The sequence below is a fragment of the Equus quagga genome, chromosome 2 (assembly GCF_021613505.1).
Source record: "Equus quagga isolate Etosha38 chromosome 2, UCLA_HA_Equagga_1.0, whole genome shotgun sequence".
Lineage (NCBI taxonomy): Eukaryota > Metazoa > Chordata > Mammalia > Perissodactyla > Equidae > Equus > Equus quagga.
In genome coordinates this window covers 153,380,118-153,402,481 of record NC_060268.1, presented here as the reverse complement: position 1 = coordinate 153,402,481, position 22,364 = coordinate 153,380,118, and the positions used below count along the sequence as shown (strand labels likewise).

The 22,364-nt window shown below is 51.5% G+C and overlaps 1 protein-coding gene across 1 annotated transcript in view; it reads right to left on the bottom strand.

The window, feature by feature from the left end:
* Positions 1-869: 869 nt before the first annotated feature.
* UBTD1 (ubiquitin domain containing 1) overlaps positions 870-22,364 on the bottom strand; it is a 53,393-nt gene continuing 31,898 nt past the window's right edge. The window contains exons 2-3 of the mRNA XM_046654871.1: positions 3,347-3,574; positions 870-1,988 (exon numbers count right to left, since the gene is read on the bottom strand). Coding sequence (XP_046510827.1) covers positions 1,603-1,988; positions 3,347-3,574 — 614 coding nt within the window. The 3' untranslated portion in view covers positions 870-1,602. The remainder of the gene's footprint in view (positions 1,989-3,346; positions 3,575-22,364) is intronic.

Sequence of the window (22,364 nt, the reverse complement as noted above, 5' to 3'; positions counted from 1 at the left end):
AGGAAGCCACTGAAAGGGCCAGAGTGTAGTGCCAAGCCCAGCAGACGAGGACACCAGCTCTGACTGATCATCCTTTCCTCCCCGGGTTCCCTGTCAGGCCACCCTGACCGGGGACTGGCCGTGCTCACTCAGAAAGAAAAATACTCCCAACTGGAGAAAAAGCAGCTCTGGACTTGCTCACTTCCACACCTGGAACTGTGGGAGTGAGCCCTGGGTCACCTCGACCCGGGTTTAACCTGCCGGGGAACCACAGATGCCATGGCTCTGGGGTTCTGGAACGCTCACATGGCCTGCCCCTTGCTGAACAACCTCATCTGAGATTCCCCTCTCTGCTCATATGCACACTCTCCCCTCACGAAGGGCAGGAATCGGCTCCTTTTTCTCTCTGGTTCTCTCACTGACAAGCCAACACATGCTCATCAACTAAATCTGTCAGAGATTTTGCTCTAACATCACCAAGGGTGCAGCATCTCCAGGGTTTCTGCACGCACCTCAGTCCCGGGGTGGCTCCTGCAGCTGGAGTGGACCAGCAGGTAACTCACGCCCCCTTCCTGAGATGCTGCCTGTTTTCAAAGCACTTTCCCATCGGTTATCCCATTTAAACCTCCCAGCAACTGAGGAAGGAGGCAGGGCAGGTGGCATCATCTCCACTCTAAAGAAAAGCAAAGTGGGTTCAGAGGTTGAGTGGCTTTTCCTAAGGACCTAGGAAAACACAGGGCCTGGAATGCTAGCCGTTCAAGGATTGCTCCACCGTACTCTGCTGTGCCTGGAGCAGCGGGGGAGGCCTTGCACCCACCTGCTCCCACACCAGAACTGGCTCCCAGGACTCCACAGAGCGGCAGGAGAACCCAAAGTCAAAGCCAGGCGAGTCAACAGCAAGGAGCAAAAGGCTTTATTGATAAATATGCAGATACGTCTGTACACAGGGACCTGCTGTGGGGCCACAACCAGGCTGCAGACCCCCCACCACTTGGGTGACAGCCAGGAGATGGCCCTGTGCAGACCCCTGCCACAACAGCCCAGCTGTCCGGCCACTCGCCTCATCTCTGCCAATTGTGCTGCGGGCAGGGAGAGGCAGAGGCCGGTCTCAGGCTCCCGGCCCCTGGGACTCCCCAGCGGTCCGGTCCCCTCCCCTCCGGGGGACTGGCACTGTGCCCCGGGCAGAGTCAGGGGGTGGGGGCAGGGGAAGGAGACAGCAGCTGCTTCAGACCCTGAGGAGAAAACCGGAGTGAGCACAGCCGGCAGCACCAGATGACAGATCTGGGCTCCAGGGCCTCCAGGCTGGCCCTTGTGGCTCGAGCCCGCCACAGGAGAGAGGCAGGATGGAGGGCCCCAGTTTGCCTTTTCTCTGACAAGGTTGGCAAGGCCTGTGTGTGACAGCATGCTGCTTCCTGGGTGCTGGGCACTGGTGGCCCACAGTGCCCCTGGGAGGCAGGGTCCCTCACGGCTCGCCCAGCAGCCATACAGCAGGGAGGTGCCCCTGAAGAAAGAACAGCACTGGAAGGCAGCAGCAGGGATGGGGGTCCTAGTGCTCCAGCTGGGAGGCCTCTCAGCCTGGCAGAGGCCCTCCTCGGCCTCTCTGCCCAGGGGTCCGTGGGCTCATCAGTCCTGGGGTGGTGGGGGCTGGTTGATGATGACCTGGATGACAAAATCTTTCTGGATCTTGGTTTCCTGGAGCCGCGTGCGGTCTGTGAGCAGCTTCCCGGAGAAGAACCATCGCTGCCAGGATGGCTCGATGCCCTCCTGGGTGTGCAGCTGCCTCTTGAGCTGCCCGACTGTGTCGGGCAGGCTGGCGCTGAGCCTCACGTCCTTGCCTGTAGAGAGGCGCACCTTGAGCGGGAACTCGCGGCGCACGCTGGGCGTGGGCTCGGGCGGCTCCAGGCTCTCCTCCTCAGTGTGCTCCAGCAGCAGGTTCACGGGTGGCGACAGGCAGTAGATGGGCAGCTGGTAGCGATTGCCCAGCTCGTCATAGCATTCACAGAGGGTGCCTGTGGGAAAGGCAGGGTGGGCTGAGTCTGCTTGGGGATCCACTGTTATGGACTAAATTATGGCCGCCCAAAATCTGTACGTCGAAGCCCTAACCCCTAGTGTCACTGTATTTGGAGACAGGGAGTAATTGGGAGTGATTAAGGTTAAACGAGGTCATATGGGTGGGGCCCTGATCCAATAGGATTAGCGTCCTTATAAGAGACACCAGAGAGCTCTCTCCCTCCACCACGTGAGGACACAGTGAGCAGGCCACGAAGAGAGCTGTCACCAAACCCAAATTAGCCAGTACCTGATCTTGGGCTTCTCAGCCTCCAGAACCATGAGAAATAAATTTCTGTTGTTTCATAAACCACCCAATCTGAGGTATTTTATTATAGCAGCCTGAGCAAACTAATATACCCATCACTGCCACCCCACAGTTCCCAAACCCACCCTACAGTCAGCTCTCCTCGGGACAGCTGGCAGGAGCTCAAGGTCGAGTCAGGAAGACCTGGGCTGGCATTCCGGCTCCATCAGGTGCTGGCTCGTTCAACTCTGGCAAAGTACTGAACTCTCCACTCGTTCATTCAGCAGCTCTCTCCTGAGCACCTGTGTGCGGTGCTGGGCTTACGAGGATGAACGAGATAGCAGAGGCCCTGCTCTTTGTGGCTTCCACCTTACTGGGCCTCAGTTTCCTCACATGTACAACGTATTGCACATAGAAATACACTGACTGTGCCTTGAGCACCTACTAAGTGTGAGACTGGACTAAACAATGTTAGGCATAGCTCATGGAATCCTAACAACTGTCCTATGAGGTAAGGGTCCCCGCTTTACAGTTCTGAGCCTCTGAGACTTTACATCTGAGAAGCTCCTTGCTCAAGGTCACCGCTGGGGAATGGAGACACTTGTGTTAAACCGAGGTCCACGCCTCTAGAGTTTCACTGTCCCTCCACTTTACACGGCCCCATAAGGCTGTTAGGACCTTAAGTGAGACATGCAGCAGAAGCTTCTAGTTCAGCGCCCAGCACACAATAAGCACCCAATAGCAGGTGAGTATCTCTGATGTTCTGGGATCCCAAGGCACCCCAAGCAATCTTTAGATGGCTCTCATCACACTGCTTTGAGGTTTGTTGGTGCCTTTCTGTCCCCACATGGGGCAAGCAGTGGCTGTCTGGCTTTCCTTTGTGTCCTGCTCGCGGTCCACGCTCAGGAAGAGCTGCCTGAACGAACAAGTGAACAGCCACCTCCACCACCCACCAGCTTGGAGAGAAACGCCTGATGTGTGGTCGGCTGGCCACGGGCTCTCCTCTGCCCTAAATGGCACTGATGGCCCCCTCCCTCCAGTGGGGAGAAAGCCCCTGCCCTGCCCGCTCACCATGAGGCAGGGTGATGCTGGCTCCATCCAGGATGGCCTGAGCCAGCTCGTGGTCATTGGCCTCAGCCGCATAGGCAGCAGCCTTGAGGGCGTCCCAGATCTCCTTGCGGCCCTCGAAGGCAGGGGCCGTGTCCCAGAACTCATCCCGTTTGCTCCGCAGCTGCCCATCAGTCATGGGGTAGTCGCTCTTCCACTTCAGCCGCTCCTTCTTCAGGGGCTCGTTGCGTCCTGGGCAGGACAGAAGGGAGAGAGGCTCAGCATCTCTAAAGCCAGGGCTGCAGTCCGCCCTCTCTCCAGCCTCTCCCCTGCCCAGCACCCCACTGCAGTGGCTCCTAAGTATTTAGGTCTATGGGCCCTTCCTTGGAGTCAGGGAAGACTCTGGAAACTGCACAGATCCACCCTGGGGATATAAAATACTTCAGTCAGCAAAGCATATACTACCTTTGTTGTTGTTGCTGCTGTTAAGTTTCTATTTTACTCTTTGATTATAAAGAAGTACATGTTCAGTTTTTAAAAATCTGGAAAGAATATGGATGTGTAAAAATAATAACTGCCGCCATTATGGAGCCAGCTTGTGCCAGATCGCAGGCGAGGCACTTTAGGCCCATTATTCATTTCATGCTCAAAACAACCCAACAGATGGGGAAACTAAGACACAGAGAGCTTGTCATTTGTCTCAGGCCACACAGGTACCAATTTAACCCAAGACTTTCTGACTTCCAAGGCAACCCTCGGACCGCTGTCTGTACCATGCTGCCATTGGGGAAGAAAGATTATTCAAAAATTCCACCATTCAGGGCGAGCCCCAGTGGACTAGTGGTTAAATTCAGTGTGTCCCACTTTGGTGGCCTCGGTTCAGTTCCCAGGCATTGATCTACACTGCTCTGTTAGTGGCCATGCTGTGCCGGCAGCCCACATACTAAAAAATAGAGGAAGATTGGCATGGATGTTAGCTCAGGACAAATCTTCCTCAGTAAAAAAAAAAAAAAAAAGAGAGAGAGAGAGAGAAAGAATTTCACCATTCAGAAGTAACCATTTCTGACTGCCGATACTTTGACATATTTCCTTTCAGCTTCCTTTTTCCCATTTTTTTCAATACAGTTGAGTTCATATTATTAAATTTTTCATATTCATTGTTACAAAAAGAATTTAAAACATTTTCATGCCAATATACAACTTTCTGTTTATTTTACACTTATATTACTGTCAATGTATATTCTCAGGATTAAAAATTATAAACAAGCATAATGTCTTTCATATAGACAGTTACAAAGAATTTTTTTTAAAAAAATCATAACCAGCCAGAAAATTCGCACAGCATCTGAAGAAGAAAACCATCTGTGAAATGTCACCTTTCTTGTTACCTAGTCCCAAGCGACCTCTAAGACAGCTCAAGACTGTGGTCAACACTGAGGGCAGGAGCACCTGTCAAAGGCTTTGGGAAGCTCAGTCACCTCAAAGCTGAAGGCAGAATGAGCCCCAGGATCGAAGCCTAAAGCACTCTGCTCCCACTATAACCCCCACAGGCGAGGTAGGATGAAGGCTGGGGGCTGCCATCAGCCTGCCCCTGCTGGCAGAGCAGGAGAGGGGGCTCCTTGGGGGAGGAGAATGGCACTCACTGCCTACCCATGGTGTATGGAACCCCATGCAAGTTCTATGTACATTATCCCATTTCATCCTTAGAATAGCCTTAGGTGGAGGCATTGTTATCACTCTCTCATAGACATGGGACAGGGGCAAAGAGATTAAAGGACTTGCCCAAGGTCACACCTTAAGCTAAGTGACAAGAGTGAGGGTTTCAGGTCAGAATGGAATCTAACACCTGTGCAGGCAGAAACCTCTAAAGCCAGACATTTAATTTAAAGTGTTCCTGGGTTAGCAGGAGGAAATGCAAATCCTCTTTGTAGGAACACAACTTGAGAGACCTCAAAGAATTCCCCAGATAAAGTTCCAAGGAAAATAAATAATAAGGTCATAGTTAGGAAAAAGTCACAACATACAAAGAAACAAGGCAACATGAGTCAGAGCCAACAAAATCGGCAGACAAAGAGACAGAGTCACAAAGACTTCAGATACGGAAATGATCAGACATGGATTACGAAATGACGAGTTTAAGAAATAAGAGAGTCTTAAAAATATGAACAGGGAAAAAGAGATTATAAAGAATGACCAACCAGAAATTAAAAGGACCACATAAAACTTCTAGAAATGAAAAATATAATAATTGAAATTCAGATGGTCTAACATTTTTAATCAGAATTTCCAGAAGGATACAACAGGGAGAATGCAGATGAAGCAATGCCCAATGTGATGATTAAGATGTCCATTTTCCTCTAACCTGATCTATAAATTTAATGCAATTCCAATAAAATTCCTAACTGGGAGTCTTTTGTTCCAGGAACATGGCAAGCTGATTCTAAAGTTTATACGGAACAAAGATACTCCTAGAGAAGAATAAGGTGGGAGAACTTGCACTACCATTAATAATACTAATTATAAAGCTATAGTCAGTGTAGTACGGGAACAGGGAGACAAATGGGCCAATGGAATAGAACAGAGCCCAGAAATAGAACCAGGATGCACAGAAATGTGCTTGAAGCGAGAAGGAACTCTGCAGATGGGGTGTGTGCATGTGTGTGTGCGTGTGTAAGATGGATGGGAAATAATAGGAAATATATATTGGCCTCTGCCTCCGATTCCTGCTAAGGTTTGGTCTTTGACCTAGTTCCTGACACAGAGCGCTGAAAACCCTGTCATTTCCTGAGCGATGGGAATGTCTGATATGGAGCTCCTATAGCCCAGGGAATTTCCCGGTGATACATGTGTCTTTTGTCCTAATGAGGTGACTCTTGGTGGGCTCCTGGATGGGGGCTGGTCACCAGACAGACCCAGCCGTGATAGGCCTGGCACTTTCAGCCCCACCCCCCACTCTCTAAAGAGGGGAAAGGGGCTGGAGATTGAGTTAACAATTGATCATGCCTATGTGATGAAGCCTCTATAAAATCCCCAAAGTATGGGGTTTGGAGAGCATGCAGGTTGATGAACACATCATGTGCCAGGAGAGTGGTGTACCCCAAGTCCGAGGACAGAAGCTCCTGTGCTCAGGATCCTTCCAGACCTCACCCTCTGTCTCCCTTCATCTGCCTGTTCATTTGTATCCTTTAAAACAGCCTTCGTAATAAATTGGCAACAGTAAGTAAACTGTTTTCCTGGGTTCTGTGAGCTGCTCTAGCAAATTATCTCACCCAAGGAGTGGGTCATGGGAACCTCTGACTTGTAGCCAAGTTGGACAGAAGCTGTGGGTAAGCTGGGGACCCACAATTTACAACTGGCATCTGAAGTGAGGGGCAGTCTCGTGGGACTGAGCCCTTAACCTGTGGGGTCTGCGCTAACTCTGGGTAGTGTCAGAAAAGAACAGAATTGTAGGACACTAATTGGGGTCCACAGAGGATTGGAGAATTGCTTGGTGTGGGAAAAACACCCATACAACTGGTTTGGGAAGCATTCTGTGTGAGCAGCAGTGGAGAAACACAGGGGCTTTTCTTTACAATGGACTATTGATAAATGGTGTTGGGACTACAGGCTCTCCATATCGGAAAACATGAAGCAGAATCCCTACCTCACACCGGCCACAAAAATCAAAACCAGATCAATCAAAGGCTTAAGTGTGAAAGACAGGAAGGAGGCACTGGAGAAACAGCAGATCACAGTTTTGTCCACGTGTTTTTTGTGGAAGTTTAGCCTGGAGGTGTTTCTGCCTGGATCAAGGAAGTAGCTCTGCTTCACGATTTCTGACTCCTTCTCTCTTTGATCCTTTAGCATTGATGACTCCCTAATGAGAGCTTTGATCCATCGGGATTCACAGTCATTACGCAGCGACACCCTCTGGGGTATGGGACTTCTGCCCCTCCACTCAATGATCTGGATGTCAGGGCTTTTTAAGTTCTTAAGCTGATGTCTATAGTTTTCTCATCTCCCTCCTCTTTGCCACATATCACTTTTTGCTGTTCTCCCTCTATCTGCTGCTCCTCTGGGTAGAGGTCAGGAACAGCTGATGGGCCACTCCTAACCCGCTGAGGGTTGGGAAAGCTTGCTGGCACGGTGGAAATCGAGAGCATCTGGTTCTAAGAAAAAGGTTTCCGAACGAGGAAAGAGACCAGGCTTCGGGACATCTGTTGTTCCTGCTCAGATGCCTCTCACCCTTAAATGGCCAGGTTTTGGCCCTGTTCCTCACAATTGAGGTTGCTGGACTAGTGACCCCAGGACACCTGAAGTGTAACTGTGTATGTGCATCTCACTCTCTGTAAAATAAACATAGCCCTGCGGTGTCATAGTTCAAAGTCATCATCTCAGGAGGTCATGCATACCTTGCTGGCAAACCTCCCTTTCAGAGTCCCCTCCCCTCCACACGGACAGCAGCACGCTTTCCTAACTGTCACAGACAGACTGCTCACCCACAGTGGGCACAGTGCAAGTGAGCCTCTCCAATTTTTTTTTTTTTTTTGAGGAAGATTAGCTCTGAGCTAACATCTGCCAATCCTCCTCTTTTTCCTGAGGAAGACTGGCCCTGAGCTGACATCCATGCCCATCTTCCTCTACTTTATATGTGGGATGCCTGCCACAGCATGGCTTGCCAAGTGGTGCCATGTCCGCACCAGAGATCCGAACTGGTGACCCCCAGGCCGCCGAAGTGGAACGTGCGAACTTAACCGCTGCGCCACCGGGCTGGCCCCCTCTCCAAGTATTAACAGCATCTGCAGTCACCCAGGATGCAGAGGTTTAAAAATTCCTCACCCTCCATGCTGGCCCTTTCAGCCTGAAAATATCAGAATGCAGTGATGGTGGTGGGAAGGGAAGGGCTGATGGGAAAAGGGCAGCAGGAGCCCAGCCATGGCCTTCTCAGCGGTCACTGCACCTCGGAGCCAGCAGGGGGCAGCCGCTGCACCTGTGGGCCAGGTGCTGGCTCCCTTCATCAGTGAGTCAAATACAACATAAAAATATCCACCAAGTTCTCCAGGCCCTAGGCAAGCATGTACAAGAGACATGCCAAAATGTCTGGATCCCTACACACTGATGCTTACAATCTTAGGCACAGATACAGAGAAAAACAGAAAAGGAAGCTTTTAATCCAAACATAAAAGTAAATTGATGACAAATATTTTTTATTTCATTTACTCAAAAAAAAAAATCACAATGTGGGGCTGGCCCCCTGGCCGAGTGGCTAAGTTTTTGTGCTCTACTTTGGTGGCCCAGGGTTTCGCCGGTTCGGACCCTGGGTGTGGACCTAGCACCACTTCAAGCCATGCCGAGGCGGTGTCCCACATAGAAGAGCCAGAAGTACTTACAACCAAGATATACAACTGTGTACTGGGGCTTTGAGGAGAGAAAAAAAAAGAGGAAGATTGGCAACAGATGTTAGCTCAGAGCCAATCTTTCTCACCAAAAAAACCCCCTACTGGGCAGTATAAAGGGTGTGAACATTCTTAAATGCTGCAAAAATTGGTACAAACTTTCTGGAAGGCATTTGGTATGGTACCAAAAAACTCAAAAATGTGCATCCCTGTGGTTCAGCTGTTTGGTTTCTAAGAATGTACTCTAATAATCACAAGTGTGCGGCGAAGGTTTCTCTACAAAGCTGTTTAACTCAGCATGGTTTTAGAGGAAAGCTAGAAACAAACTAAGCACACACCCCCAGGAGAAAGGCTAAATAAAACCTGTGCATCCAGAGCAGCCGTTCTGAGAAGGGGTGGAAGGATGCCGAGTAAGACGGGAAATGTCCGTAAGACGGGAAATGTCCACGAGACAGTGAAAAAAGGTTTCAGAACAGCAAGTGCTCTGTGCCCCACCTTTGTTTCTTAAAAAAGTATGTAAAATTATATAGATTAAAAAGAACGAAAGGATTTACACCAAAATGTTAATAGCAGTTATATCTGATGGGCAGTTACCAATGACATATATATTTTTTGCTTATATTTTCCAAGTTTTCTACAACAAGCATTTATTACTTTAGTAATACGAATAATACAATAAAAACTGCTAACAAGGAAAAAGGGCACATAAAGTTCCGGGGAGCAGCCATGGAAGAGTAGGAAGCATTTGGGGAGCCGAGTGAGGGGGTTGAGGGGGGTGGGGAGCCGGAAAGCCCAGGGCCCAGAGCCTCTAGGGTTTCAGCTGCTGGCAGCTCCGGGCACCTCCGTCCAGGGCCAGGGCAGGTTCTGCTGGTTTCGGCAGCAGGAGCAGCTAGTGGCTTCTACTTACATCTCTACCTGTCCTAGATAAGTTCCAGGTTATAGACAGAGTAACAGAAATGGTCCTTATCCTAATGAAGTTGACAAAAGAGATTTCAAAAAAACAATAGAAGATCCCTCTGCAGTCAAGGTACACAGCTGCATGGGGAGGTCCAAAACACCCATGAAATCACGGGTTTCTGATTGTGGTGGGCAGGGTTGGAAGGAGCAGGGAATGTATGTTTCTGAGTACAGAGGCAAAAGCTGGTGTCTTGAAGGGTTATCCGAAACACCACCTGCATTAGGATCTCCTGGAGTGCTGGTTAAAAGGGCAGATTCCCAGGCCCCACCTCAGATTCACTGAGTCAGAGTCCCAGGGGCTGAGTAGAGGTATGGACATGATTCTGATTGAAGGACCCCACTTATAAACACAGCAGAACAGAAGTGGAAATGGCTGCTCATCTACACCTTAAGTCAGTTCAACGGATCACCTCCAAAGTTGCTGCTGAGAGCAGATTTGGAGAGTAAAGAGGACAGAGAGCAAGAGGACACCATGTCTGGGTTGGGGGAGGATAATGACGGTGGACGCTGTGGTTTGGCCTCGATAATGAATGGTGTCTGGTGATACCACCCCCAAGGGAGGGCCCCGCAAGAAGAGTGGGAGAGAGAACACCAAAGGTCCTTTCTAATTTGCCTAGAGCTGGCGTGTGTCTATGAGCGTGTGTGCATGCGTGTGTGTGTGTACTCCCACCACTTGATTCACACTGCTTAATTCAGAGTGACTACACAAAAGAGGGGATTCTCAAGAACCCACGGAAAGGGGGCCAGCCCCGTGGCCAAGTGGTTAAGTTCGTGCACTCCACTTTGGCGGCCCAGGGTTTTGCCGGTTCAGATCCTGGGCGCAGACATGGCACTGCTCGTCAGGCCATGATGAGGCGGTGTCCCACGTAGCACAACCAGAAGGACCTACAACTAGAGTATACAACTATGTACTGGGGGGCTTTGGGGAGAAGAAGAGGAAGAAAAAGAAAAAGAAGATTGGCAACAGATGTTAGCTCAGGTGCCAATCTTAAAAAAAACGGAAAGCTGCTCAAAAAAAAAAAAAGAACCCACTGAAGGACAACAGGCCCTGGCTGTTCCCCTCCGAATATCCCAGGGCCTCAGCTTGCCCGGCCCAGTGCAGGTTCTCAGCAAGTGTCAGCTGAGTTGAAAAGGAAACTGACAAACGCACAGAGAATGGGGTGGGGAGGATGGTGGAGGAACCAGAGCTGAGAGCAGCAGTGGGCAGGCAGGCGAAGCAAGAGAAAAGTCTGCAAGAGAGAGAAGTTAGGTCTTCACTTCTTGATCTCAGATCTCAAGAGATCCTTATTGTGGCTTCAGGGACTGGCATAACTGAGCCACTGGGATGTGACACCAAGTCTGAGACCAACCAAGGGAACCAGAGATTTCCCAGGACAGTTGGTCCACCCAAGCCAGGAGACAGCCCTATTTATACCTGCGCAATTCCCAAGCTCTATTTCCACACTCCGTTACCAAGCTCCATCCCCAGGCCCCTGCCCCAGGGATGAGGCCAACAGTGTCCTCTCCAGAAGTAGCGATTATGTGACAAGTCTGGGCTTGTTCTGGCTGGTGTGAGAGATGAGGCTCCAGGCAACAGGAGAAGCGATAAGGGCCTCCCCTGTCCCAACAGCCTGGGCTGCGAGGGCCCTTTGGCCAGGATGCAGACTCAGTCTCTCCTTCCCCTCCCCAACCCCAGAAGTCACAGCTGGGATGCAGTGGTTGGAGAGATGTGGCTGAAGTATGGCACCAGGCAGAGGGGATAAGAGGTCGGAAAAGAACAGCAGGCCCCAGAAGAAGGATGAGCCCAGCTAGGCAGGGTACAGCCAGGGGGACGGAGCCCAGGTAATCCCTTTAGGAAGCGGGGTATTTATAGTCAGACTTAGCCCAGGATGACCCTCAGAGCCTTGGTAACCTTCGAAGAGAAAGTGCTGGCTGGGGCCTCCCCATGTGGGCCGTTCTTCCCCACTCATTCCCTCAGGGCCCAGCTCCAGGGTGCAGGGAGGAAAAGGGGTGGGGCCAGTTGCTAAGTGACAAGCCAGGCTTCCTAAACTATATCTCTTCCTGGGGCACGCTGGGTCCCAGGTGGTCCAGGGCAGACTTAAAGGAATTGAGGCTCCTCTGGGAGCCCCGTATTTGGCTCTGTTGTGGCACCCAGCCTGGGGCAACCACAGTTCTCTGCAATAAGTCTGTTGGTCTCCCTGAAGCTGGGACCACCTCCAGTCCATCTCTGGGATCCCAGGGACAGGCCAAGGGGCTGGCATGCAGCAGGTCTCAATAACTGTTTGCCCAAAAAGTGAGGGAATGAAGTGAACAGGTAGTTTAGGAAAAGTGGCAGGAGCTGGAGAGGGGCGAGGCAAGATCAGAGATGGAGGAGCAGTCGGGAGCAGATGGCGCTGCCTGGAAGAAATCCCTGTAAGGCAGAGAGGGAGGAAGAAAGGGGTGGTAGAGAGAGTCCCAGAGGTACCAGTCTCTGAGGTGTACAGTGAAGAACCCTGCTGGAGGATAAGGGGCTGGACGTCAGAAACCATGCCCAGTGAGGGCCTGGAACCTTCGTGGCCACTGGAGAGATGAAAGCGCAGCCAAGAAAAATAAACCTACGCAGAGCCCCCCCTCCTTGGGCAGTTGTGAGTGTGGACAAGGGGGCACATATAACTGCAGAGACAGTGGGCGCTTGCACACGATAGACACATTTACTAGCAGGGCCTTTATCTGCTCTCTGCTCTGTGCCTCCAGCCCAGGGCCCCCAGCCGTATGTGGCCGGGTAGGGTGAACCGTGGCATCCCAGGGCTGGCCACTGACCAACTCCTCCTTGACCCCAGCTGCCTTCCCCCAGCCGTCCCCCTGTCCCATTTCCTGATGGGAAACTGGCCTGTCTGATCTTGACTACAAACAGCACCCCCAAATCCTCAGGGTCTCCTCTGGGATCTAACTTGCCATGTAACCAACAGCCATTCTTCTGAGGCTGGCTGGGAGAGAATCCTATACTTCAACAAGCAGGGTTAAAAAAGCAGGTGTTTGGGAAATGACGGCACTTCTCCTTGTTTTAAGTTCACAGGAATTTTTCAAAAATACAGCCTGTTCCTTTCTTGTAGTAAATATATTCCCATCTTCACCATGGACTGATGTGTTTATTCCCAAGGGCAGCAGAGTCCTGGTCTGTTCCAGAGTTGCCAGCTCTGGAGGGAACTCTGATTACATGTGTTTTCTGGTAACCTGGATTGTGGATAATTAGGAGTAAAGAGACACGGCAGTGTAGCCTCTCTCTGCAATCTGGCTGCTCACTTGCACATGGGCTCAGAGACGGACAGTAGAGGCTTTGCTTTGGCTACCGACCACCCCCGTGAGCGCGGGCACACAGCTGGATGACTGCGTCGTTCTAAGCCCCAGTGTTCCCATCTGTACAGAGGATGTAACTCCCACCTCACAGGATTGCTGTAAGGATTACAGAGACCACTCTGCCCAGTGCTTAAAAGACAGTAATTCGGTAATTAGTAATCAAGCCAAGTCAATAATGTTTAATTACACAATTAAAAGAATTAAAGGTTACTATCCTTTTTTTTCATAAAGTTGCTATGATTTTGAAAACTCCTGATGTAGAGAACTCTTGGTCTCTATCTCACAGTGCAGGAAGATGCAGGGGTTAAATGAGGTTAAGTTTGACAGGGACAAAGAGCGGGCTTGATGGATGCTCGCTTCCCTGTGTGGCTGCACAGCACAGGGTCAGCACTTCTCCTGGGGCAGAAGAGGCAGGATGGTGGCTAAAGAATAAAACAGCAACTCCCCGGAGGTTGCTAGAAAGGTCTCCGGTATCTGGCCAGCTCCCCTTGCTACCTTAGGACTCCAGGGAGGAGAGACAGGACATCTCTGTCACCGTGTTTCCACAGCCCTGCTGTCAAGGACGGCCCCCCAGGGAGAAGCCAGGCCAGCAGCAGCCTGGCAGCCAGGTACCTGGAGGCCAAATGGCACAGCCTGACTTCTGACACCCAAGACTCTCTCCCACTGGGTGTCAAATGCCTCAAGCACTTGACTCAGAGGTGCATCACTCCAACAGGGCAGAATCCTGAAGGCGGGAGTGACCTTAAAGTCACCTAGCCTAGCCCCTTCATTTTACAGGTGAGAAACCAAGGCTCTGAGAGGTGAAGTGACCTATCTCAAACCCCACAGCTCTTGCCCAAGTGTGTGTGTGGAGGAGAGGCAAATTCTTTCTATCAAACCACTCCATTGCCAGGGAAAGCAGAATTATAACTAGAATATTAAAACGTCAGGAGTTCGGCCCAGAGATGATGAATATGCCAATGGGAAAAGCCTCAACAGAACGTGCATCAGGAGCAAGAGTGGAGGAGTGATGAGTCCACTTGACTTTCCAGTTCCCGCTAGGGAAGAGCAGAATCTAAGAGCTGGGCCCTCCCAGGACACCCGCGTCTACCTGTGTGCGCAGGTCTCCTGCGCACTTGACAGAAACAGAGAGCTGGGGCACCAGCTTGAGACTCTAATTCCACATGGCTTGTTTGGGTCTTAGTGATGGAGAGCAACTTCCCACTCCATACAACACTCCTGCAGGTGGCAATCCAGCCTCTGTGGACACTCCGGGGGACCAGGCCCTCCTCATTGGGAGGATCAAATGGTTAGAAAGTTAATAGTCACCCTTCACTGGGCACTAACCATGCAGTAGAATGGGAACACATAGGCTGAAGGTCTAGATTTTGGAGTCAGACAGACCTGGCTTTGAACATCAGCTCCACCATAAATTAGTGACCTTGGGTAATGCCTTAAGCTTTCTACTCTCCTCCTCTGGGAAGCAGAAAGCAGTAACAGCCCACTTCTTAGAGACTGAGTGGACTGAGGATATATATATATATATTAAATTAACTAATAGGATCAAGGTTATATATATCAACTAACCTAACACCCCAGGTGCAGCCTCCCTAGCACCAAGCCCCTCTAGGCTCTTGCTTCTTCAATCGCAAGAAACACACACCCATACAACAGCATTGTTCTTGCTGCAGAGCAGGCACTTATTACTGTCATTGAAATTGTTTTTCCTGTTGTTATTATTAACATTATTATTTTGACCTGGGATCCTCTGGCTCTGCCCTCTGAACAACACAGAATAAGTCATAGCCTCTTTCAGGGGGTTGACATTTTGCTCTTCTCCAGACTGAAGACCCCTATTCCCTCCCACGGTTTCTCCAGATTCCTTACCATCTCGTTCCCCTGTTCACCCTCCTCCCAGCTAACCTAACAGCCCAGGTAAGGTCTGCCCAGCACCTGGCCCCACCGGGCTCTTGCTTCCTTGATCTGAGCACTGAGCCCTCTGTATCTACAGCAAACATGCCAGCAAGTTTGCCTAGAACTGTTGGGGCTGGAGCTAGAAAAGATCCCGGAACCCCTCCCCTGCTTGTGGCTCTACATTCTTTCAAGCTAGTGTTCGTTTACAGTCCACACCCCAGCAACTGGCCCTAAGTCACTGTCTTTGTCTTTCAGGTCTGTGTCTTAAGTGGGGTGAACGTGGAGTCAGAAGACCTGGGTCCATTTCCATTGTGACCCATGCTGTGTGACCCAGGGCATGGCACTTAACCCCTCCAAGCGCACCTGCCAAATGCCACTCTTCTATGAGCCTTACAGACATGCTGAAATACTCCTGGGAGTTTCTGTGAGAAGTGCCTTGGTCAAGGGCAAAGTGCACACAGATGCCTGACATCCCTGAGATCTGGAACCCCATCTTTTTAAGGCTCACTCACTTCTTCATGCGGCACAGCTCAGGACGCAAAACATTGTTTGTGGATCCACAGAGAATGGCTCATTTGAGCACGTTCGTTCTCCTCCAAAGCCAGGCTCAGGCCTCGCAGGCAGATGTGCCTGACTCATTCTTTCCCCTTCCTTCTCTACAGCCGTGAATCACCAGTCCTGTCAGGCCAGCGTCCTCCCTGGTTTCCTTCCCAGGCACTGCCTGGTCCTGACCTTCATCCATCAGGATGTAGGATGGAAGCCCTCTTCCCACACGAACCTCTCCCCTGACCCTGCAGGGTGTGAGCATCCCACACCAGCCCTGAGTCACACGCTGCCTCGAGTGCATGTTCCCTGCGTGTTGTGCTGTGCCTGCAACTTGTCTGTCAACTCCTGAAGGGCAGGCTCTGGAGAGGCGACACAGTGAAGTGTATCAAAAACACGGTTGCCTGGGGTCCCCTACCAGGGATTCTGATTTAATTGCTCTGGGGTATGGCCTCAGCATCAGAGGGGTTTAAAAGCTCTCCAAACGATTCTAATACATGGCCAGGGCTGAACAGCACGGATCTGGAACTAGGCCGCCCAGCCTGGCTGGCTGCTTGGCCTATGTTTAATTAGGCCTCTGAGAGGGCCTGGCAAGGGGGTGCTCAGGGAGAACCCCAGGTCTGCCTGAGGCTGACCATCTGGACAGTTCTTTCAAGGCCCACAGCCAGACTGGTCATAAGGCAAGAAGCAGATAGCTCAGGGGACCCTTTGCCTGGGGAAACCCAGCTGCACTGTCCAGAGGATACGGAGCTAGGGGCCACTGTGCAGAAAGGAGAGGGTCAGCCAAAACAAGAGGCCAAGAGCAGAGGCTCTGGAGTCAGACAGCCCTGGACTAGCTACCTTGCTCTCCTTTCTGACAAGGAGGGCCCTTCCCTTCTTGGAGGCCTGATCTCTTGTGTGGCCAGCATCTAGATAGCCTCTCTGTGGGGACACAAAGGACTCTTCCTCTAGGGCAGAGCCATAGACCTCTAGAGAGAAAATGTGCAGCTCCAAGGCAAGGGGGCCAGTGGGAGAGCAGAGGGAGGGAGGTCCTATTTCCTAAGAAACCCCCCCCACCCCCTCCCCAGCTGCTCTGGGCAAGAAGAAGGGAAAAACCTGACTCATCAGCGCTGTGTGACTCACAGGCCGACAAACTTATTTGCCAGACGGACAGGGAGGGGAGCCTGCTGCTCCGACCACAACCGGGGGCCGTGGGCAGGTAAAACCCATCCCTCCATCCCTGCCCACCACCAGCTGCCAGGTCTGGGTGGCTGGCCTGGCAGGAGCGCCTTGCTCGGCTTGGCCCCTGGACAGCCACACCCTCCCGTGGCTGGTTCAGTAATTTACTAGTCAGGGGTGGTGCTGGGACGGGGAGAGAACTCAGAAGGTTTAGGACATAGAGAGGTGGCTTTAGAATCCGAGAGGACCTGGGTCTGATGCTCACCTCTACCCTCTCACAGGTCTGACCCGAGGCAGCTGAGCCTCTGGACCTCAGTTTCCAAATCCACAACATGAGGGCAATAATATTCATCTTGCAGGACTACTGTGAGGATTAAACGAGACACTGCACATAATCTAGTATGGTGGGAGGCACAAAGCAGGAGCTCCAAAATGTTAGTGAATATTACTGGTTGTGTAAGTACTAGATTTAGGATTATTAAGAGCGGGGTTTTTTTTTGTTCGTTTGTTTTTACATCATTTCACTTAATCCTTACGACAACCCTGTATGGCAAGTATGACTCTCATTTTACAGATGAGGACACTGAGGTTCAGGGACCCCAGGGCAGTGGCAGAAATCCAGTGAGTGGTTTCAGATCCTCTCACTCCCAGCCCAGTGCTTGTCCCTGATCCTATCCTACATGCCACCTACCCAGGGCAGTGAGAAGAACCTTGTGGCTGGAGCTGGGGGGTGAAGGAGGAGGGTACCACCCTCCCCCCGACACAGTTGACAAGCAGAGAACCAGCTCTGCCTCCAGCCCAGGAGGGAAGGCCTAGCTGGCGACACTACCGACCAGTCCTGTGTGCAGTATGGCACTGCACTGCTGCCAGTCCTGCCCTGCCTCCCACCCAGCCTGGCTTGACTCTAACCCACATGGTGCCTCCGGAAATTCACTCACTGATGCCTGTTTGTGTGTAGGCCTCCACGGCAGGCTGCGAGCTCCTCAAGGCAGCACCTGGTCTCGCTAGTGTTGGCATCCGAATGCCCGGCCCCTAGCCTGGAGCCGGATAAGCAGTACAGTTGGGCTGCCAAAAGCCTCAGATTCCAGACCTGAGATAGAACCCTGGCTCTGCCACTTGCTTGCATGACTTGGGCACATTATTTAACCTCTGAGAGCCTTAGTTTCCTCATCTGGAAAATGAGGATAGTAATAGTCACTACCTTACAGGGTTACGATGAGAACTGTGGTATTAACCATGACATTAACAATCACGGCTAACATTTATTGAGTTCGTATCACATGCTGGACACTGTTCTAAGCCCCTTATATGTATTAAGTCACCGAATCCAAAGGTCACAGGGCTAGGTGGCGGGCTGGCTCTGAAACCCCTACAAGATACCGCCTCTCCTGAGTGTCAAGTGCCTGGTAGGTCATAAGCGCCAACTACACGGAGGCTAGTCTAGCAGATGCTCAGGAAGCATTTCTAAGACAAATTGATCAATGAACCTCTTTCAGTCTAATTTCATTCCATCCACAAGCATTTATCACTGAGTCCTATTCTGTGTACAGCCTAGCTGAGTTATTGGAAGTTTCTCTGAAATACCAAGTAAAAAAAGAAAAACAAATTAAAAAAAAAAAGCAAGACCTCCTCACCCCTCTAGAGAAGGGTAACAGGATCCAGATTGCTGGAGGGAGAGGCAGTGATCCCAACCCTGGAAGTTCCATGTCCCTCCCCATTCCTCAGAGAAGGTTCCAGATGGGCAGCACCAGCCCCTCAGGAGAAGAGGAAGTGGAAATGGCCAAAGGTGCTGGCTGTGTGTGGCCCCCTGGGGCGCGGCTCAGGGGGTGGTTGTGTGGAAGGGCCTTGGGGCCACCCAGGCACCTAATTCCGAGCTGTTTACTTTGGCAACGCCTGAGGAGGAGGTGGATCTGGAGGGCAGGGAGCTCACAGGGGCTGAGCAGCCTCTAGGAGTTGGCCCCGTGTCTGCGTGGAGGGCAGGGAGAGGCCAGGCCCCTGCGTTCTCCTACACAGCACATCCCAACCCTCCAGCCAGGTCACAAGGGCAGGCCCCCAAACCAAACAAGGAGCGGGTCTCCTCAGCCAGTGTCAGGCGAGCTCTTCTCTAAGCAGAAAAACCCTTGTTTCAAAGAAAACAGTCAATGGCCCACTTACCACATGAGGCAGGTAAAGCGGATCTGTTGTGGCTGGGGGAGGGGCAATGCACCCACAGGCCCATGCCTCCCGACACCTCCCTCACACCTCCCTGACAGCTCTGTGAGACCCAAGGCTCCCCAGGCACAAGTGAGCTTCGGCTCCCACCCTCATTGCTCACCCCAGCCTCTCAGGGACAGATGCCCTTCACCTCCAGGGCAGGTCCCAACTCAGCTGGGAAGGTTGCATGCCTCAGCCCCAGGACCGCCTGGTTCAGCCCTGTGACCTGGGGCAGGTCATCTCCCTGGGGCACCTCCTGTGGGCCCCCATCTGTAAAATGAGGCAGTTGGACTAAAGAATTCCAGGGCCCCTTCTAGCCCTAGGACTCAACTCAAATCCATCCTGTGGAAAGACCTGTGTGGGACTCATGAGGGGCAAAGACAGCTAATGCAAGATCCTCACCCTCCAAAAACTCACAGCCCCTGCACAAAACCGCAAGACAAACCACACGTGCAATAATGCACACACACATGTGCACACATAGAAGAGCTACGAAATTCTGTGCAAAAAAAGCTGCAAGACCTGGAGGAGAGAGGCTGTCAACACCCACAGGGACCCTGTAAAGTGGAAAGTACTCAGTCTCTCAGGGAGTCATCTACCAGTGCCAGGCACTGTGGACAGCCAGAGGAGCATGGGCAAGTCCCTGGCCAGATGAGCTCAGATCATCATCCGGGCCAGGGGCCGAATCACACAAATGATGCACAGTGATCCTTTGGGTTTCTGATACATTATGATCATGCTATTTTGAAAGACTTGAATGCATAATTTAGGAAACCCTTGCAATGTGTTACCCTGTGGCACATTTAAAAAAATAAACAAATGCATAATAAATAAATGATCCATGCAAATTTTATTCAAAGACACCCCCCCCCCCCCCACACACACAAGCAGGCCAACTGCCTCATGCCACAGCAGAGATATGTGGAAAGTATATTGGGAGCCCACACCTTGACCAACCAGGCCTCATTTATGCATCTGCCAAAGGGAGAGGCTGGAGGTGGGCTAGATCATCACTATGCCACTTCCAGCGCTGATCCCATGTGACAAGGACTCCAGAAATAAGCTGGCTGGGAGAGTTGGCAGGGGGCAAGCCACACCGCATCCCTGCGTTTCAGACTCCCCACTTCCCCTCCCTGCATACAGTGATCTGCCCCACTTTGGCCTCTGCTGCTGTTAAAGGAAGAGGTAGCTTCTAAGCTCTGGGCCTCAGTTTCCCTCTGGGATAATGGTGGTGACAGGAGAGATGAAGCATCCCTGATGGAGGATCCAGATGTGAGAGGACCGTCACATGCAGAGCCTCCGGGCGGACTGGAGGTCATCAGCCCCTGTTCTCTCCCTCTCTCTATCCTGCCCCTGATGTGGATGGGCTTGGCCTGGGAGCAGCCCTGCTGGCCCACACCCAAGTTCACAGGACCCTGCCACCCCAGCCCCAAGGTAACCCAATTCTTCACGGTCAAATGACAGCTGGAGGTGGGGCTATCGAGCCCTAAGGCAGGAGAGGGTGATGATTACTGGCTCCCAGGGTGCTGGGGCCCAGACAAAGGGGTCATGGCCCAGATTCATGTCAACACAATTCCTGAGCACCCACTGTATTCAAGATCCTCCAGGCACTCGAGGGGCCTGAGAAGATGAGGATGACGTTTCATTACCTTAAGTGTGTCTCAAGGTTTAAAGAGCACCTCCTCAAGCCTTCCCCACTGACCTAACCAAAGTGGGCTTCCCCACTCCCCATCGTACCCCTTTTCTCCTAAGTAGTGTCTGTCCCAATTGTTTGTCCCAAACAAACCTCGTGGTTTGCTCACTCATTCTGCTGTCTGTCTTCCCATTAGAACGTCAGCCGCTCAAAGGCAGGGCCCTGGTCTCTCCATCACAATGGCACCTGGCACCTCACACAGAACAGGTCCTCAGTATTAGGTGAACGAACAAATGAATGAATGAATGAGTACACCACCAGATGAGCAGGAAGTGGCGTAAAAGAAATTCAGAAGGCTGTGGGGAGGCAAAGGAGGGAGGGAGCACACCTGTGAGGCTTCATGAAGAGCTATAACCATATACTGGGCCATGAAGGAGCGTGAGGGAGAAGGTGGTGCTGCAGGCAGCAGGTACAGAAGCAGCCAAGGCCTGGAGCGAGGCTGAGATAGCGAGTGCAGCCCAGCAAGACAGGCTGCGCCCGAGGGGCCCTCCCAGACCCTGCAAGGTTGACGGGTGCCTTGCTCCCTGGCCCGCTGGCCTCCTACTAAACAGCGGTATTCACTCTTCACTGACAAAGTCAGGACTACACAAACATGTGAACAAGTCTGCAGTGTGGTGAGCAGGGGTCATTAAATCAGATCTAACTGCGGCACCCATAGGACTGCCCCACTTTCTTCTTTTTCAGTTTCCTCCACTCCTGGCTAACAGGCGCTGGTTCTAAACATCTGTGCCGCCACTGGGAGACTGAAGGGCAACTCCCAACCCTGTCATGACAAAGATCTTTTATTACCTTCCCACCAGGTAGCAAAAGAATTCCTCTCCAAATACGTTTAGACTATAATTTTTCAAATGGAAATGCTAAGACATATCTGTCAATTAAAGCTTCGGATCAGCATATGGAAACTGGGGTTGACACTGAGCTGACAGAATGCTAGCCCAGAAAAGATGTTTTGGTCAACCTGGGAGGCTATGATGTCTCTGTGACTCAGTTTCTCGAGGCCAGGAGATGGGGCAGGAACAGAGGAGGTGAGAGATATGGCCAGAGGGAGGAAGAACAGGTGGAAAAATCCAGAGGTCCCCAATCTGTAGATCCAGGTAAGAATTCCCCACTGCTCACACAGTCCTCTGCAAGGGGGTGGGGGACAGCCGGAATCCTGGCCAAGCAAAGGTTTTCAACACAGGGCTTTAGAGGCTGACTTGTGCAATGTAGGGGGTGGGAGGAGCAAGGAGGACTGTGAGCTTGACGCCATTTCTGTTCTGGGAAGAGGTCTAGGGCTGGAGTAACTGCCAGATGTCAGATGGGGGCCCTTGGAGGCTGTATGCTTCCCAAATGAGCCCAAGTTTACAAAGACAGCGTTAGCATCTTTGAGGAAAAAGATCTGGGGAAATACACACCAGTCTTTCCACCACGAGGGTGGTGATGGGCCTTTTACTTTTTAGGATATATATTTGTATATGTATTGACTTTTAAAAAAATAAGGACTGCATGTGTGTGTGTGTGTTCCTTAAGCTTCCCTTTAAATGTGGTTTGGTAGAAAACTTTATGAGCCTTACAGGGACAGGCAGTAAAAGATCCTTGTCATGACAAGGCTGAAACAGCTCAGCCGGGACTCTGGGTGTCTTCTACCCACTGGCACCTCTAAGGAAAGACTCTAGCTGTCCTGGATCCAATAAAGCTCCCGGTGGAACCCCTCTGTAGGAGTTGCACCGCAAACAAGCTCTAAGAACGGGGCTCAGCCTCCCCCATCTCAGGGGCCCCAGGGCTCAGGCCAGTGCAGAGAAGGAACCAGAGAGGATCACATGGGGGTGGTGAGAGCTCAGGTCTCCTGGGAAGAGGTGAGGGTGAGAATGGAAAAGGGGACAATGGAGAGGACCTGCCAAAGGACAGAAAACAGCTGACCGCTGGGTGGAGCCAT